The 19,382-nt window shown below is 42.6% G+C and overlaps 1 protein-coding gene across 1 annotated transcript in view; it reads right to left on the bottom strand.

The window, feature by feature from the left end:
- The window catches only part of HHIP (hedgehog interacting protein), a 104,620-nt gene that overhangs the window by 66,621 nt on the left and 18,617 nt on the right, over window positions 1-19,382 (bottom strand). The window contains exons 2-4 of the mRNA XM_066632522.1: window positions 14,676-14,868; window positions 6,049-6,205; window positions 3,959-4,160 (exon numbers count right to left, since the gene is read on the bottom strand). Coding sequence (XP_066488619.1) covers window positions 3,959-4,160; window positions 6,049-6,205; window positions 14,676-14,868 — 552 coding nt within the window. The remainder of the gene's footprint in view (window positions 1-3,958; window positions 4,161-6,048; window positions 6,206-14,675; window positions 14,869-19,382) is intronic.

Genomic DNA, 19,382 nt, shown 5'->3' with positions numbered 1-19,382 from the left:
GTGCATACTGGAGGCTCAGACCCAATCCATGGATAATTTAATCCATGGATACGGGATCTGCGGATATGGGGTTCCCCTGTACTAATGTATACTGTATGTATTCTGCAGGCAGTTCAATGTATTTCTCTAGTAATATTTTTACATACAATGCACACAACATTCAAAATATATCCTGTAGGCACTTCTTTACTGCAAGGATTAGATCAGGCTCTGAAGGTTCTATTCAGGCTGCAATCCTGAGTAAGCCCCACTGATTATAATGGGATGTACTTTTGAGTAGACACACTTAGACACCTAGGCTTGGGATCTGTGGCTGTGATCCTGTATATGATTACCTCAGAACAAGATTCAATAAAATGACTTAATTCTGAGTAAACCTTAGGGCTGGGCTGCATAGTACAGTAAGGGCACTTTTCCAGGAGTTTTCACATCTACTCTATCTGTATTCTACATACTCACTAGATTTGTTGGAGAAATTTCCTTGAAACAACTCATTGATCATATCTCTAAAACCTCTACTGTAAAATTCCATTTGGAATTCCAAATTCCAAGTTAAATGCTTGGGATTTGATGTGAAAGTTGCTTAAAAGAAAGAGTAGACAAAAATAGTGGACATGGTAGAGCAAGAGTCACTTTCCCCCTAAGTAGCTTCCTCTGGAGGCTTTGAAAACAAATTGTGAGATCAGGTGGTAGGAGCAGAGATTAAATGTTTCTGGATTGCATCAATTCTATGTTCATTAACTCACACTTAAGCTTCATTGAGTTCAATAGTATTTTTTTCTAAGTGTATTAATATGTGGTAGCAGGTTAAGGTTGCAATCTTAAGCACACTTGCTAGGAATTAAATCCTATTGAATTTGGTGGAACATTAGTAGAACCTTAAATTCAGTGGAACTTCTAAATATGCTTCAGGTGGCACTGAGGAGACATGGGGAAGGCAGGTGAGGCAGAATGTCCTATCATAGTCCACAGAAAATAGCCTCAACCTCCCCTGAGACTGCACACGCACTCTGCTCGCTTTCTGACTCTGCATGCACAGTTGCAGGGGAGGCTGTGGCTATTTTTTGTGGACCATAGTACGGCGGTTCTGCCTCACCTGCCACTCTCACTCCACATGCCCCTCTGGCACTGTAAGTATTCTTCATGGAAGTTCTAGCTGGAATGGTAAGCACTGTGTAATTTTCATTATTTCCCAAATAATATTTTGAGATTGTTTAATGTCCAGCCCTTTACATGACTGGGAAAATGTTCCCAGTCAACATTCAAAGTTGTAGCATACTCTCACAACAGAGAGCCCTATAATGAGGTAACCTGGCAACATCAAGGAAGTGCTTCACTCTCTCAGCTGTTAGGCCTGTTGGCAAGTCAAAATGGTTAAAGGAGTGACTTGTTAACATACCAACAGGGGAATATTCCCTCATTATCATTATTTACACAGGGAGATACATCAAAACATGAATTTCAGTGCAAGGCAGGTGGAGTTCTCCTCATTAAGATATCTGTGGTTTGGATTCCTTGTTACCACATTTGAATTGTACATAGCCAGGTGATCCCAGAAGATAAACACAACAAAAATGCGCATACACATTTGGATTATGATTACTAATCCGTAATGTAACCTTCTATGCCAACTCTAACCACAAAACATAATTGCCATTTTACATTTAAATAATTTCTGAGATCACGCTGTTAACATGTTTGTTAAATTGCTTTGGGCAACATATTTGGAAAAGTCGTACGCAAATTTTAAAAAATAAAGGCTGATGCGATAGTACCAAAAGAGGTTCCAAGAGTTAATATGCCTCATTGTCTTGTGTTGTTCCTTAACAGTGGACTTACCACTGGATATTTTTTTCTCGGTCTGCAGAGTGCCATATAGGAAGTTAACATACTGAAGAATAATGATGTCATTACACTGCTCAGTTTTCAACTTAATCTTTCAACTGATTTTAAAGGAATTTCAATTGTCCTCAAATGAGTGTGCTATTGCAGGGACAAAAAATACCACTACTTCCTCCAGGAATTGGGTCTTCTTTTTGGATTATATGAAGTTAAATTTTCATTTAAATATAGTCCACAGAGTAATTCCATCTGTCCCACGTGGTTATCAATAGTAAGTTGGATCCTTCAAACTGTAGGTATTTACAGAGATTGATTTTACAGTGAACTTATCTATTCCAATACTAAGAATGATTCTGTAAGGACATTTATTTACATTATGCTTTTAATTTGAGTGTAATTCCGTTTGTCATACATCAACATGATGATACAAGTGCTTTCTGCTCGTGAATATGCACAACTGTGTGATAATATGAATGTATTTTGAAAATTTTAGAACATTTTAGAAGGCATGTTAAGTTATATTATATTAAAACCATTATGTATATTTTTAATCAATTAAAAGCAAAAGGAAGTTTTAGCTGCCCACAGATGAATGTACTAACGCAAAATGAGTTTTCCTTGAGCATGTTATGCAACATGCAGTCAAGATTAGAAAAAAAGACCACACAATATAGACTTTACAGAGAACAAAGCATGGTTCTATCTTATTGTGCATCAACAGAACAAGACAGAACTATCCTCTTAAACAGCTGATGAAGTGAGAGCTCCCCCTTCTGTATCCAGCAACCAGAACTATTGGCAGAATTAGGCATCAACAAATAGAGAGATACAGAGAGAAGGCCAAAACTGTTTCTGTAGAAATATCTCAAAAGGCCCACAATATTTAGTGAAAGAGGACAAAAAGGACAAAGGAGTGACCTACATTCCAATTATATAATTGTGGGCATAATACTGCTCAGTTATTTATTACAAATAAATATGATAAAGAAAAACCACAGGCTACAATCCAGAAAAGTTGAACATATTAATATATGAAGCTGTCATATACCAATGGCCTAATCCTATCTAAAAAGAGTGCTGGTGGAACACGCGTTCTGCTGGTGCGGGCTTACACAAAGCAGCTGTAAACTACTTTGTAGCAACGCAAGCTGCCACCGTGCTGGGAGGAATGCTGAAGCCTTCCAGTGTACTTTGGTGGCTTTTGGAAAGAAAGCTGAAAGAGGTAAGCCCTGTGTAGGAGGTGGAATGCGGCAGGAGGAGGTGGAACAGGGTGGGGGGAAGGCAGAATGGGGGAAGATGTGGTGGGGGATGAGCAGGGGGGGCAGATTCGGCAGCCAAATCCAAACTTCCTTCCTGGACCTGATTCATCTGCACAGGCTTGATCCTCCTATATGGGTCGTTGGGTCAGCAATATTGCCAGTGTGGGTCCAAGTTGATAGCAGTTGCTGGGGCTTACCTTGACCCAAGAGGACAAATGGAGACCTGAAGGAGACCTCCAGCAGTCAAAATTCATCTGTGGGATGCAGTGAAGGCAGCACTGACACCTCTACATCACTGTACAGGGGTTTAGGTAGGATTGGGCTGTGAGTTATACTTTTGACCCTCCAGCCCAGAATTATCAACTCTGATTAGTAGCAGTTCTCCAAGCTGTCAGGGTCATGTCTTTTTCTTAACTGGCTACCTGAAATCCTTTGCTAAGTGTAGATACCAGAGACCGAACCTAGGGCCTTAAATAGGCAAAGCATGGGCTCTACCACTGAGCTATGGTTGTTTTACTCACTGGGAGCCAAATTCTATGCATGCCTACTCAGAAGTAAGTCCCATCAGAGTCAATGGGGCTTACTCTCAGGAAAGTGTGGATAGGATTGGGCTGCAAGTAAACAGATCTATTTTCAGTCCAAATGGATTCAGTGAACCTCAAGCATGACTAATATTGAGGTCACAATCTTTTCCTAAAGTTTTCAGAAGAGACATCTCTTAGCTGGGGTCTTCCTTTCAAAAAAATGTGTATGTTATTTTTCTCTTTAAACTTAGAGAATTAAACAAGAATTGAAGCAGCAGAAAGTGTCAAATTAAATGAATTTGGACAGATAACAGTAAATAAAAGAAGTCCAACCTTAATTCCACTTTGAACAAGTTTGTGTATATCCAGAAATGGTTCCTTGACTATGTCCCCTTCAGGAGTGAGAACCTTTACATATCCTTCTTTCTCAAGGATGAACAAGCGCTGTGATCCATCTCCACAGTGTACTGCTCCAACAGGTTGCCTCAGACCACTAACAACTTCATGAATGCAAAAGCAGTTGTGCTTGTGTTTCCTAAAAAAGAGTTAAAAACAATTTTTTTTTTGTATTTGTTCGCAATAGCTGTAAGTTACCATCTTTCTGCATTAAATTTGGTTTGAAAAAAGCAATTTGCAGCTGTAGGTGATTTCCTACTAGTACTATTTGCTTGGATAGTTGAACTGTATTCTGTAGGACAAATAAGGATAAAATGCAGCATCACATATTTACTTTGGGAAATGTCCTGGCTTTAAATCTGATAGGCGGTGAATGGCAGGGATATGCTAACTTGGTGTTATAGCTGTGCATGTCCATTCTTTTGTTGGGTGAAATAAAGGCCAATAGTCCAGGACAGTGCTTAATGTTTCATCCATTGGAGCTAATAACAGAAGATGGTCTCCTGATTGTGGACAAGTCTCAGCTGTTTGGAGAGGACACACAGTGCCTGGAGAAGGTGACAGTCCACCAACTGAAGGGAAGGGACAGAAAAAACTAACAAATCAGGAGCTTGGGGACAGAAAGGCAGTGAGAAAAATGAGCATTTCCAGTTGTAGTTAACTGGAACTGGGGATGCAGTTTGGAGATTGAGTGTGCTTTGAATAATTTCAAAGTATTCAAATTGGGGATTTGCTGCTTCCAGTGGATTTTGCTTATTTAATGACGTCAATTTCATAAAGACCACGTGGGTTTCCAGTGCTCTCTAAAGCAGGGGTGCTCACACTTTTTTGGCTCGAGAGCTTCTTTGAAACCCAGCAAGGCCCGGAGATCTACCAGAGTTTTTTTTTTACAATGTTCGTGCCATCATAACATATAACATTTATATGTACAATGTATGTTGGTGTACCTTGAGCCCCACTGAGTATAACAGGACTTACTCCTGAGTAGACATGCCTAGGATTAGGCTGTGAGGCTGCAATCCTAGCCACACTTACCTGGGAGTAAGCCCCATTGAGTACAATGGGCCTTACTCCCGGCGTTTCCTCCCAGAGGCACCTGAAGGGGGGGTCGGCACTCCGCGATCTACTCATTTTGCCTCGCGATCTACCGGTAGATCGCGATCCACCTATTGAGCACCCCTGCTCTAAAGGAATCTAGTCTCACTAGTCCTGCTACTCATGGAACTGTTCATGAATCAGAAGTGGGGAGCATATAACAATAACCTAGGGCAGCAGTTCTCAAACTCTCTGGGAGTTCGAGAACCACTGGTAAGTTTTGGCAGAGGTGGGGACTGGGAGGGGTGATGTGCCCTGACCATGCTGCAGCGATTGCAGCACCATAGGGACCCAAGGGCTTGTCTTCCCTACCGAGAGGAGGATCTACAGCCCTCGGAGAGGGTCCGGGAGGCCTGCAGCCATGTCTGCGGGTCTCTCCAAAGCTTGTTATCACTCCGATCTGCAAGTCAGGTTTCACATGAAAACCAAAAGTGCACTTCAACATGCAGATCAAAATGTTCTACTAGATAAGAAAATCCAAAGCAAAATGCAAAGACTTTCAGAAAATACTACCTGAGTACTTTATCAGTTGAAATCAGATGTTGGCAAGTGCATAATAGTGCATATTTATACTGCTGCACCAAAACATCACTTAAATGCAATGTTTAATTTTTAAATTTCAAAGTATTCAAATTTAAATTAAGAACTGCATAAAAGTTTTGACAAAGAACACAAAAGGAGTCAACCTAATGGAATAATTTCTATGGGCAGTACTTATCAAATGATAAGGCCTGTATGCTTAAGGACATGGTTAAAAGAGCATCAGAAGAATTTGATACATCAAAAAAGAATGAACTGTGAGCAACAGCAAGGGAAAGAAACATCTGGGTGACACCAAAAACGGGAGGATAAGAATGCTCACTGTATTTGACTCAACTCACTGTCAAAGCCACAAAGATTTCTCAGATTAAATAGTATTTATCTTTATGAACCTGCTTATATCTTCTATTTTGCCATATTCTTCCATTTGATCCAAATAGTTAGAAGCTGGTCCTCGAATTTGTTTTCTTGGAAAATCTGGAAAGCACAAGCCACCATCTTTTCTTGCATAGTAGAAGCAAAACTCATCAGCTGTAGTCTGGAGGAAACCTTAAAAAGGGCAGGAAAAAATATTTAGCATATTGACTAATCTTGAGGTTTTATAGCTGAAGATAACAAATGGATTACTTGTGGGTTGAAAACGAGCAACTTCTGAACATGCTTCTCTGCTCTGCAGGAGAAAGCTGCATTTAATATGGGCAAATAAGTAAAAGGAAACCGTGTGATTTATTGCTTTCTGATATGTTAGCAATATGATTATAATCACATCAGGTAAATGCTTGAGAATTAAAAAAATAAATGTTTCCATCTTATGAACATCAGAATCTATAGATAGAAACCCTTATAGTTTTATATGCACAGACATTTATGATTTCTGTATAATATTAAACAATAACTTTACATAATATTGATTTTACTTAACTAGCAAATGGAAAGGGGCAATGTTTGTACATTTTCACTGTGAGATACAGGAAGCTGGACTAGATGGGCCTTTGGCCTGATCCAGCGGGGCTCTTCTTATGTTCTCATGTTCATACAATTATAGCACAAATTGATACTTTCCGAGCCAATTCAAGGTGTGGGTTATGACCTTTAAAGCCCTACATGGCATAGGACTGGGATACCTCAAGGACTGCCTTCCCCCATATATTCCTGCACATCCCCTTAGGTCATCAGAGAGGCAGCTTCTCAGGATACCACTACCAAATGAAGCCAGGGGTATGGCAGCAAGATGTAGGGCTTTCTCTGTTTTGACACCACACCTCTGAAACCAGTTGTCAGAACATCTTAGAGCAGCTACCCAAAAATCTTTTAACAGCACAAGCCTAGGCAGGTCTACTCAGAAGTAAGTCCCACTGAGTTCAATGGGGCTGACTCCCAGAAAATGTGTATAAGATTGCAGCCAAATTCAGTGTTCTTGGTAAACCCCTTATTGCTGAATGTTTCTGGCAGCCCAATCCTAATCCCAATCTTGCCTGCTGCCCGCCCCGGAATGTGTCCATACTGCTTGGTGGCAAATTTACCACTGTCGGTGGTCTCTGTGCCAGCGCCAGCCTCTTCCTGGCTGTCCCAAAGTGCTTTATGGCACTTTTGCAAAGACCATTGCCAGAGCCGAATGCCTGAGAACACTGTTACGGTCCTGGAGGATTGGGCTGTCAGATATCTCACAAAATCTAACAATGATTTTTGTGCATTTTAGAGAGTAATGAAGTTAACCATCCAAGATAGGAATCCTAAAACTGGAGGAACATAACCTACTACCACTTAAAAATGAGATTTAGCTTTTGGAGGCTACATGCCCACCAACTGCTGAGTACTACCATCCAGTTTAGCTTCTATTTACTCTACCAGTTTAAGCACTTAGGACACTATCCAGAGGCACCCATGGGCTGGTGTAAGTCCCTTGAGAGGAAGGCTGGGCCGACGCAAGGCTCTGGGGTAGGCAGGAGGGAGGTGTTCCAGGGTGGGGGGCGGGCAGGGGAGGGTGGGTAGAAGGCAGCCCCGGGGTGGGTGGGTGGGGAGCAGGAGGCGGGACTGGGATCCAGCAGTTATGCTGGATCCCAATCCCTGTTCCCAGGGAGATTGGAGCAGCTTGAAGTCGCTCCACTCTCCTTGGACTTGTACCACCTCAGGAAGTGGCGCAAGTCCAAGGAGATCCATTGGGGCAAGGGCGACTTACCCATGGGTAAGGGGGAAAGTTTCCCCTTGCCTCTGGATGAGCCGCCTTGGACCCATATCATGTGCTGGATAGAGCGCAAGCCTCTTGGTTTGCCTGTTCCAGAACGGGGTAGGATTGCGCCCTTATCCTCCAACTTTGTCAATTTAAGTACCACCACATTTATCGTTATTTTTGCTCTCTACCTATGTTCCATGTAATGTTAGAGACAGAATCAAGAAACTGCTGGCCTTCATAGTTAAAAATAATAGAGGAAGAGTGCTTTAATTCAGGGGTGCTCACACTTTTTTGGCTTGAGAGCTACTTTGAAACCCAGCAAGGCCCAGAGATCTACCAGAGTTTTTTTACAATGTTCACGCCATCGTAACATATAACATTTATGTGTACAATGTATGTTGGTGTACCATGCATAACCGCATGAGCCAATATTGCACAACACAACATAATTAACTATAAACATTTTTTGTAATGAGTTCACTTTGATGACTTGCACTGAAGTGAATCAGCCAAGGATGCATAGTCCAGACAGTAGCTGCTGACAGCCAGCCTCAAGCACACTTCCAAATGTTCATCAGTCATGGTGGAACAGTACTTGGACTTAATGATCTTCATGTAGGAAAAGGCTGACTCACATAAATAAGTGGAGCCCTTCCTGCCTCAGGTGCTCTTATATCCCTGAGGGCCCTATTGCCTTCAAGTGGCTGCAGCTGTGCAGCACACTATGCTGGATGCCCAGGCCTTACCCTTAAAGGGGCACCACATCTGACACCACATCTACCTCCTCACCAGATCTTCCTTGATTCCAATACAAGTGGGGGGGGGGGGAGCAGATCTCTATACAGACCAGTGCAAAAACAGGGGAAAGGTGTGGGGGAGGGAAGATCTCTATATAGACATCACAGCAAGACCAGTGCAAAACCCCTTGACATTGGGAGGGTGGGGGCAGATCTCCATACATACCAGTGCAAAAACAGGGGAAAGGTAAGTCAGCCCCAGTAGAGTCAACGGGGCTCACTCCCAGGGATGCGTGGACAGGAGCTCACTCCCAGGGAGGCGTGGACAGGAGCTCACTCCCAGGACAGGGCTCACTCCCAGGGATGCTTAGACGGGAGAGAAGACTGCGATTGACTCATTTTGCCTCGCGATCAACTGGTAGATTGCGATCGACGTATTGAGTACCCCTGCTTTAATTTATGTACCCAGGAACAGACCTGGGGCAGCCTGAAATCTGTTTTGCATCTTGCACAGTTTACAGAGCAATCCTGGCATTGTTACTCAAAAGTAAGTTCCTTTCAGTTCAATAGGTATGCCGTCAGGCAAGTGTGTACAGGACTGCAGCAACAGTCTAAAACCTCCTGGACTCCATCTTAAGATTGCTACAAACAGCAGACTTTGGGCCTTCAACATCATGTCCCACATTTTCTCCCCCCTTCTGGCCTTTGTTTTGCTTAACATTCATCCTGAAAATTGCTGCACTCAAAACTTTGCTCACTACTTTGTGACGTGTGTGTGTGTGTGTGTGCGTGCACCTCTCAAAAAGGCAATAAATATGTCAGCTGAATAAAGCCAATTTCAGAAACATTCCGTTTTCAGCAAGATTATAAATCTCCATATCCCCTGTGAAAACAGTGTGCTGTTCTTAGAAAGAGATGGTGGAAATGAAACACACTCCCTTTCTACTCAAGTTTTCTGGTAAGGATTCTTATTTTTTTCTCTTTTAAAAGTCATGTTGCTTTGGGATTCAGACACTAGTTGTTTGTCCCAGAAGGAGGAACAGAATCTCATCACAGCACTTTTAGGAAACACTAATACACGTGTCCATGGTCAATCAGTCAAACAAATCAGTCAACTCACTTGGACACTGGTGTGTAATTTTTTGGCAGTGTGGCTCACTTCCAGAAGAAGTCATTAGAATGATTATTAGCATCTGATTGATGTAACAAAAAATCCTATTCTAGTTGATGCCGCAGTGTGTAAGCTGTTTCCTCCAAAGCCTGGTGCTCTGTCCAGTGCTTAAAGTTATGTTTTCATCTGGTTATCTTTCAAGGCAACCTGGGTGGTCAGAAAAAGCACTTGACATCTTGATGCACTTCAGCAGTTTTACATATACACAACCTCTGTAGGAAAATAAATTTGTCATTCGTCACCACATATGTTGATCTGGGGAGTGAGACTCTTTCGACTCCAGCTCCTGTGCAGTTCAGCTCTCACTCTCTCCCTGCTTCCTTTAGCATCTTATTATTTTCATTATAAGAAAGAACATTTTCCTCAAGAACAATGACTTTAGCAAAAAGAGATAGTGTTAAAGTTTAGCAGAATACAGTCCTTCTATGTGTTGATTTAAAAAAAATTATTTATATAGGGTTTTTTTTAAAAAATACCCTTCCTGGCGGCCTCCAGCAAGAGCCAAACGTTTAATCTAATCTGTTATCACTGCTCAACAGGCAGTCTTGGCAACTGTGATCTATTCTGCTTTGCTTTGGGGAATGCAATAAAGAGCAAGAAACAGCTGGTCTACGAAAGTCTTAGAAATGTCTCTGTAGTTTACAAAGAGAATAATAATATTTTCATATTTCAATGAGTTTAGATACATGTTAAACCACACCAAAGGGAAAAAGCAACTCGTTTCAGAATGTTTTCTCAAGTCAATCAGGAAACACTACATAAATGTTCTGCATCCCTGAGAGTTCAAAGAAATCAAGAATACACTGTACATAGGCATTTTAAAAAGTTTTTCTGAATTTATTTCACGTTAATCTATGCCTTGTTTTGTTTCATGATTAATGCAGTTATTTAAAAAAACTGACTGCTTTTTGAAAAGCTGTACACATTTCATAAAAAAATTATTATGCAATTTAAGATATGATAATGCAGCTGTACCAAGCAATTTCTGGATGACATAGATACTATCCCATAACAGAACAATCCAATGCACAATGCACGTTTACTTGGAAGTTGGTTTCACTGTTTAGTAGGACTTACTCCCAGGAAAGTATGCATAAAACTGTCAGGACTTTGGTATCTCTCAGGCATTATAATCTACATTTAAAGATTTTTTTAATATATAGTTTTTATATATTATATAAGTCTATAATATAGATTTATAGATTTTTTTAATAATCTACAAATGTACATTTTGTACATTTGTACATTTTAATAATCTACATTTGTACATTTTTTCAGAACATTATGCAGTACATTATTTTTAAAAGATCCATTAGCCCAGCTTTCTTTTGCATGAGTACTATTTACAATGACAACTGTAACATGAAAAGAGTAATGACAAAAGCTTTACAATAGCTTTTTTAAAAAAAAAATAATAATGATGTAATATCAGAAAGCTGATCACAGTTTATTTTGTGAACAGGTACATAGACACTTTTTAAAACAACAAGAAGGAGTTCTGTTTCAGCCAAAGTTAAGTACTTTTAAGACCTTCTTAAACCAAGGAGTTATTTAAGCATTACTGAGTTAACACACTGCTTTCAATGGGACTGAAAGGCACTTAATGTTGACTGGATGCTGCCCATAATTCTTTACTAGGGGACAACAGTATATAGGCAAAGTTAAAAAAAAAAGTTTAATAGAAAAGTTCAGTCAAAGCACTCGGAAGATAACAAATTACTCGCAAAACTTTGGGATGGTATGGGAAAAAGATAGTAGAGTACAGACACAATCCAGAGGAAGAAGTGTTTCTAAATGCCATTGATGACAAAGAATTTGAGTACAACCTAACCTTCTCTGGACTGTATCCCTTGTATGAACAGTATAGATTTCATGGTCTACAGTCCCTAGGCTTTCACACAATGCAGTAAGAATAGCATTTACTATGTTGTGGTCTCTTGTGTTTATCAAAAGATACTATTTTACCGTTTTACACCTAAAGTTGAAAAACCAGTTGCAAACATGCTTTAGTCTTCTGAATATGTTTGCCTAACATGACTAACCATCAGACCCATAAAAAGACAACAAACTTTGGAAAAGAAATGGATTTAAGTGAACACGTCCTGATCTAGCCTCATGATTTCAATCTTGCATTTTGCATGTTTTAAAATTACAAGTTAATGTTCCTAGATTCTCGAAAATATGGGGAAGGCTAGGGCTTTTCCCTGATGATTTAGCAGCTGCCATTCCACCTGAGGCTGTCAATGACCTTTGATATTGCCCTTTAGCTCGGTGCTTCAAAGAGGTCAGGACATCACCTTCCTTTATTACTACCTATTGTTCTTCTGTATTATTGGCTTCCCATTCCTTTGATCATGCATTTGGGTTGGGTGCTTATTTCTTTATTTATTTGCTCCTCTCACTTCTCTCTACCAGACAATTCTCTTTTCCCATTAGGAGAAAAGAAAGAAGCAACTGAGAGCCCAATCCTGTGGTCTGTGCTGTGCCTCCGTGCTGCGGACCACAGTCACAAACATGCCATAAGGCATGTTTGCGGGGCTTGCCGCTGGGCTCCCGCCAGAGGTGGCTCAGCTCTGGCCGGTGCTGAGCCACCGCCCGGCGGGTGCCCACGTTCCGCAGCTCGGCGGTGCCTGCGATTGCTGGGCTGCGGAACTGGGCGGGGACGGGGGCATTCCGGGGGGTGGGGAGGCTAGCGTGACACGGGGAGGGGGCGGGGAGGCCAGTGTGATGTGGGAAGGGGGGGCATGCCAGAGGCATGCCTGGGGGTGGGCAGGAGGAAGATCCGCAGGATCCTAGGCGCTCATGGGGGCTGCTTGCCTTACACAAGCACCTTTACTTTAGCGGCACCCTTTGGGCGCCACTAAATAGAGTAGCCCCATTGCGGGGCTGCCTCCCTTACCTGGGGAAGGGGACGAACATATGACAAGGAGATAATTTAAAACTGTACAGGCTTGGATCTGACTGTGAGTGAAAGCAAAACAGACACTAGCACTGTTCTGGAAGAGTTCATATAGCACTCAAAAAAAAAAGGTACGTTCTATAGCAGTTCTTATGCTTCTGCTTATAAAATGAGATTGCACAAGCTCTTGCAAAAGCAGAACAATATTTTGGGATTTACTTTCACTTTTTTCAGACAATGGTTCCAGTGATGTAAAATAGCCTTTTGTGAGTGGAAGGGCACTTTTGGATTCAAACCACTAATAATAATAAATAATAGAAATTTAATTCAGAGGCCAGGGGTGTGTTTTGACCATTCCCCATAGTTTGAATGCTTTACCAATGGTTGTAAATTCTCCAGCAGAGGGCAGATTCTGAGGTCACTATGAAGTCAGAGTGCCACCTTTGTCAATTCCTTATAACTTTTATTGCAGCACAGGGTTCTTGTAGTCATCAGATACTGCTTGGGGATATAAGGCCTCAGTTATACCCTGGACTCTGTCAGATCAAATCTGCCATGTCTGGGATTACCCACTGGGAGCTCTCCCAGGTCCTGCAGAGCTCAGATCTGACCCTGCTTCTCAGGAACGTATCCTGGACCTGCTGTATCTGAAACCTCTTGTTTCGGTTGTGTCTGAAATCTGAAATGAAGCAACTTCAGCTGATGAGCAGTACCTACCAGGTGAGGCCTGGTGTCCCATGGGCCCACAACCTGATCAAAAAGGACAGCCTGCATATCATGCCTCGTGACTATAATTAGAGAGTAATCCTAAGTTTGTGCTAGGCCAGTGCAGGTCTCCTGCACTAGCCCATAAGTATCGCAAACATTCCATAAAGCATGTTTGCGAATATTCTGGAATCAACTAAGTCAGTGGCCTGCGCTGGCCCATGGAGGCCTGATTCAGCCTCTATGTCTCTGGGAAAGGGTTAGTTTGTGCCGGCCTGGGCAGGACAGTGCATGAGGTAGAAAAGGGTGGCGGGAAGATGGGATAGAGGCAATGGGGGGCATTTTGGAGTGAGGGAGGGTGGGACAGTAGGTGGATTGGGCCAGGAAGTAGCAGCAGCCCATACTGTATCCTAACCCCCACTCCCAGGGCCTGCAGCCTTACACAGGCTACTCAGATTTGCACCAGTGATTTTGGTGGCACAGATCCGAGCAGCCCCATGGGGTGGCTGCGGCATTACTTGGGGTAAGGAGAAAAATATCCCCTTACCTTGGCCTCCAGCTGGCACCTATCTTGTGCTGGATACAGTATAGGCCATTTGGCCTCGCAGTTTCAGCCCAAGTTAGGATTGGGCTGTTAACTTTACAAAGAGAAACACTTAACCATAATGATCAAATCTTCTTAAAATCTATCAGTAGTATTAAAAGAGAAATTCATTTGTGGGTTCTCAGGCCATGTTCCCATGTGGGTTCTCAGGCCATGTTCTAAAAAGTTTCCCGACATTTTGCCCTATGTTTCCATTCAAGAGAATGGAAGAACTATACTGATGCCTAAAAAACTCCAAATAAAGTGTCCATTTGGAAGTTGGGAGGGATACTTTGTTCGGAGTTGTTTAGGTGGCAGTATACTTTTTCCATTCTCTTGAGAAAGACTTACATAGTTGGGACAAAATGTTGGGAAACTTTTTAGACTTCTTGAATGTGGCCTGAGAACCCACAAATGAATTTCTCTTTTAGTGACAATTCTGGCCACAGAAGCCTTAGGGCCCAATCCTATCCATCTTTCCAGCATCCATGTATCCATGCCAATGGGGTGTGTGCTGCATCCAGTGGCGAGGGGGGCAGACACTGAGGCCTTCTCAAGGTAAAGGAATGTTTGTTCACTTACCTTGGGGCTGCATCGGTGCTAGAAAGTTGGATAGGGTTGGGCCATTAGCTCGTAAATAAGTACTACTGTTCTAAAAAGCACACTAGAACAGATATTTGATGCTTTGCACAATGTGTAAGCAATTAAAGTATGCATTAATTCCATGTGTTACTATGTTGCTGTATTTTACCTGGTATGTGACTTCTGCAAGTGTAATAGAATTCTTTACAATAATCCTTGCACAGGAAAGGAAAGAATAGTTCTCTTTCCAATGCTTCTTTCTCTGTGGAGTGGAACAGATTCTGAGCGTTCGGTGAACAGTATGCACATTTGATTTCCTGCATCAGCTTCATACATTCCGTGTTGTTGGTAACAGAAAAGATCTGCAAGGTACAAACCAAAAACTTATCAGCTTTCCTGTGGTTTAAAAAAGTATCCCTGGAACAAATACAAGAAATTCATGACAGTGTAACCGTGATAGTTGTCTATCTAAACAGTGTTGCATTTGGTAACACCATTTTCCACATCAGAAAATGAAAATTAACTACAAGTAACTATATATGCAAAGAATACTCTGATTTGTCTACATTAAAGAGCTACTTCCTTTAAAAAAGTGAAAGCATATTCCAGCCAATGACAGACCTACTTTATTCCTTGTTCAGTCTTTCAAAACCTGATCCTAACCGGTGATATTCCAACTTGTATTTGGATATAGTTCCAAGCTGATCTAGCCCCTTCCAGTATGTCACAGATTATCCTCTTCCTACAGGCACCTCTGATTTGCATATGTACTGCACATAATATGCATATCAAGGTCTCCCTCCTACCATGAAAACAGTTATAACTCAGAGCAGGGCCACTGAGAGGAATTTTATCAGGGGGTACAAAGTTTCTTTTGGGCCCCTTTGCAAAGGGGGAGGGATCAAACAGAGTGGGGGAGGGTGGTGATAGGACAGCAGAATGGGGTGGGGGGAACAGGATGGGGGGGAGGTTGGAGACAGCCGGATAAGTCTTTGGAGCCCAGGTGTACCCACCCAGGTGGCATTGGCAGCTAGATACAGTATTATGGAAAACCAGACACACTCCTAAGTCTCTCTAAAATCTTTTAAATACAGAAAATAACGCAGAAAATTAGCATCATTATATTTAGGCTCAAACTAGAATGGAAAGTGTCCTGTGTGCCCCAAAACATCCTTCTGTAGTCCCACAACTGTGTCCCTGAACTCCTCTATGTTCCTTTATGCTAAGCGGATCCCACAAGCCAAAGAGCTACTGTAGCAGGCCAGTTGACTCCCAGGTTTGACACTGTATTAAGGAGCATCATATATGCATTCCCTGACCCAGCATATATGGGTTGCCAGTAGCTGCAGCTACACGCTCGTGGTAGTATCCCCAGCATCCCATGCAAGCAACAAGTCTGAGTATATAAGAAAATGTAAGATCCCAGGAAATTTCTGGGCCCCCTCCTTTGGTTCCTGGGCCCCCTTTCTGACCCTGGGCCCAGTAACAAATTACCCCCTTTACCCCCCTCTCCTAGGCCCTGACTCAGAGAGCTAGGGGATGGGAAGGCAGAGAAGCAGAAGGAAAGCTGATAACTTTGGTTTTATTCAAGCAAAGAGCTTAGTGGCGAGTGGTGGAAAGACTGGAATTATCCGAGCAATAAGTGGCAGTATCTCTCATTGTGAGGCTGGGGGACACCTGTTCAGTACCCTGCCTGCTGGCTTGCAGGGTGCCATAGGGACTCTATCTTATTCCCTATGTTGTTTAACATCTTCATGAAGCCACTGAGGGAGGTAATTCAGGGATTTGGAGTTGGGTGCCAACAATATGAAGATGACACCAAAATGAGGACCTCCCTTTTCCACCAGTTTGCCAGGCTGCTGTCAAAGTCCAAGAGCACTGCTTGGAAGTAGTTGGGGCCTGGATAAGGGTTAATGAACTGAAATTAAAACCAAACCTCCTCCTGATCCAGAAGACCAGGGTTTTAGATGTACAACTTGCTCTAGAGGGGGTAGCACTCTCTCTGAAAGAGCAGGTTCATAGCTTTGGAGTCCTCCTAGATCCCACAGTAGTGGCATCTCTAACCAGTGTACCCTTCGTCCAGCGTTGACTAGTGCCTCAGCTGAGACCATATCTGAGTCAGCTGAATCTGATTTTGGTGGTCCATGAACTAGTGACCAGGGTCTCTGAGAGGTATTTTATCAGGGAGTACAAAATTTCTTTTGGGCCCCTTTGCAAAGGGGTGTGTGAAACAGAGCGGGGGAGGGTGGTGATGGGTGAGCAGAATAAGGGCAGGGAGGGGCAAAGCAGGGTGAGGGGAGGGTAGAGACAGCTGGAAAAGTCTTTGGAGCCCAGGTCTACCCACCCGCGTGGGATCAGTAATGTCCCCAGCATCCCGTACAGGCAACAAGTCTTGAGTAGATAGGAAAACGTAATATTCCAGGAAATTTCTGGGCCCTCTCCTTTGGTTCCTGGGCCCCCCTTTTGATCCTGGGCCCGGGTACAAATTACCCCCTTTTCCTAGACCCTGATAGTGACATCTTGTTAAGAATACTGAAATACCCTCTACGTGGAGCTACCGTTGAACACAGTTCAGAAGCTCCAGAATGCAGTAGACTGGTTGGTCACTGGGGCTCAGCCTGCCATGCCACTGCTCCAGTGACTACACTGGCTGCCCATTCCATTCAGAGTCCAATTAAAGGAGTTGGTGCTTACCTTGAAAGCCCTATACAGCACAGCACCAGGATACTTCAAGGACTGCCTTCTCCCATCTAATCCTGCACACCCCCTATGACAATCTGGGCCCTGTTTAGGACGGCACTGCCATCTGAAACCAAGGGGATGGTAGCAATGTGCAGGGTCTTTTCTGTTGTGGCACATCTCTGGAACCAGTTATGGACTATTTGAGAACAACCCCCTCTTTAGATAGTTTCCAGAGGGGTCTGAAAACTTATTTATTACTCTTGGCTTTAGAGGAGGGAGGACACATCTCCTTGGGACCCTTTTTATCTGCTACTGCTGCTTTTATACCATTGTTTGTATGTGGTTGCTGTTGTCAGACTTTTTATCCATATTGTTTAATCCTGTATTGCTTTTAAAAATATTTTACATGTTTTTATTCACATGTTCTTATTCAAATGTTTTTATTTATTGTATTTTTATTTTTTTTTAGTGGTATACCACCTTGAGCATAGGAAAGGTGAAACATAAATCTTTCAGACAAACAAAGTGGTCTCTCTCACTGCGTGCTCAATGATTCCACTGGATTGACTGGCCTTTCAGGACTAGGCCACAGGTGGCTGGGTCTCACGTGAGGAAGGCCCCTACCCCTGCACCCAGGAAGGCCCCCACCCTGGGTACCACCCTCATTCTGACACCTCTAACCCTCAGTGCTACCAACTCCTCCAAGGTGTACCCCTCCTCTTCCTAGTTTGCCTTCTCCATCTGGTCCTTCTCCAATTGCTTCCCTGGTCCTTCCTGTCTCTACACCTGAGGTGAATTCATTCCATTCTACTCACCAATGAAACCTCTTTCCACCTATAAATAACCCTCCAAGCCTCCTTTCTCCTTCCCACCCACATATTTATGTGGCTTCTGGCTCTAGCACCAATGGCAGGAGCATTTCCACTTGATATGTTGTTATGCTGCTTGTCAGGCACAAGTAGACCTAGGATATTTAGTTTCCCAAGGGCAGGTGACATGTATTAGTAGCATATCAGCTACTAGAGCAGGAAGTGTCTGCCACTAACACCAGACCCAAATAAGCAGTCCAGGGGAAGGGTTGAGCAGGGATGACTATGTTCAGCTTTATTCCTAAACTGAAAATACTATGATGTATCACACAGCATTTGCAGGACATGCTATCTTATATATCCATGAAAATACTGTGAAACTGCTCTGTTGACCTGTACCTTCAAGGTCTCTTTTGAAAGAGCATGGCACCTAGGCATGTCATCATCATCATCATCATAACTGCATAATAAATGTACATCGTACTTTAGAATAGAAGATGGAGCTCAATTTAACAACGGTTGCTCATGGACTCTGAAATTTCATTCTCAGTCTCTAGGGTTCCCTTAGCAGCCAGCTGCCCAACCAAAGGCAGTCCAGGTTCTCTATAACAGTGGAGAAGCTAAAACAATGGCTGCCACAAGAGCCATGACATCGCTGCTTGCAAATGATCAGTGTTACATCAGAGTTGATCAAGCAGACAGAAATATTAGAGGTCAAGAACAACATAGCAGAAGTGAACAGGTCACAGGAGTGCAGGATAAGTTGAATACAGCTCATGTCCGTCACTAGCTACAATTGCATGTATCAACACTTGCATTCATTTCTACCCGTTAGTAATGTGTGGACCCCAAATTGGGCCAAGAAAGTTAGATTTCAGTATAAGACCTCCCCCAACTCAGATATGCAGGAACACCCTGTAATTTGTTTTAAACCTATGACTCCTTTCCAATCCCAAACTGGTGATGAATTATAATTGTATATTATTATTATTATTATTATTGCTTTATGAAGACTATTTGTATACTACTTTCAACTAAATATAGTTCACAAAATGGTTTACATAGCTAAACAATAAATAGTTTCCTTTTTTAGGCTCACAACCTAAAAAAGACACAAAAGAGACACCAACAAAAGCCACTGGAAAAGATGCCACGCTGGGATGAAGAGGGACAGTTGCTCTACCTCCAGTAAGTACAAGACGACACCACTTTAAAAGGTAGATAGATAGATTTGCTATATAATCTTATACACATTTCCCTGGGAATAAGCTCCACTGAACACAATGGGACTTATTCTGAGTAGACATGAATAGTACTGTGCTGTCTAGCTACTGGAGTTAGGCGGAAGGGAATCCCGATCACCCATTTAAAGAGGTGGTCGGAGT

The sequence above is a fragment of the Tiliqua scincoides genome, chromosome 6 (assembly GCF_035046505.1).
Source record: "Tiliqua scincoides isolate rTilSci1 chromosome 6, rTilSci1.hap2, whole genome shotgun sequence".
Classification (NCBI taxonomy): domain Eukaryota; kingdom Metazoa; phylum Chordata; class Lepidosauria; order Squamata; family Scincidae; genus Tiliqua; species Tiliqua scincoides.
The sequence above is the reverse complement of the archived record's forward strand: the minus strand, read 5'-3'. Positions and strand labels throughout refer to the sequence as shown.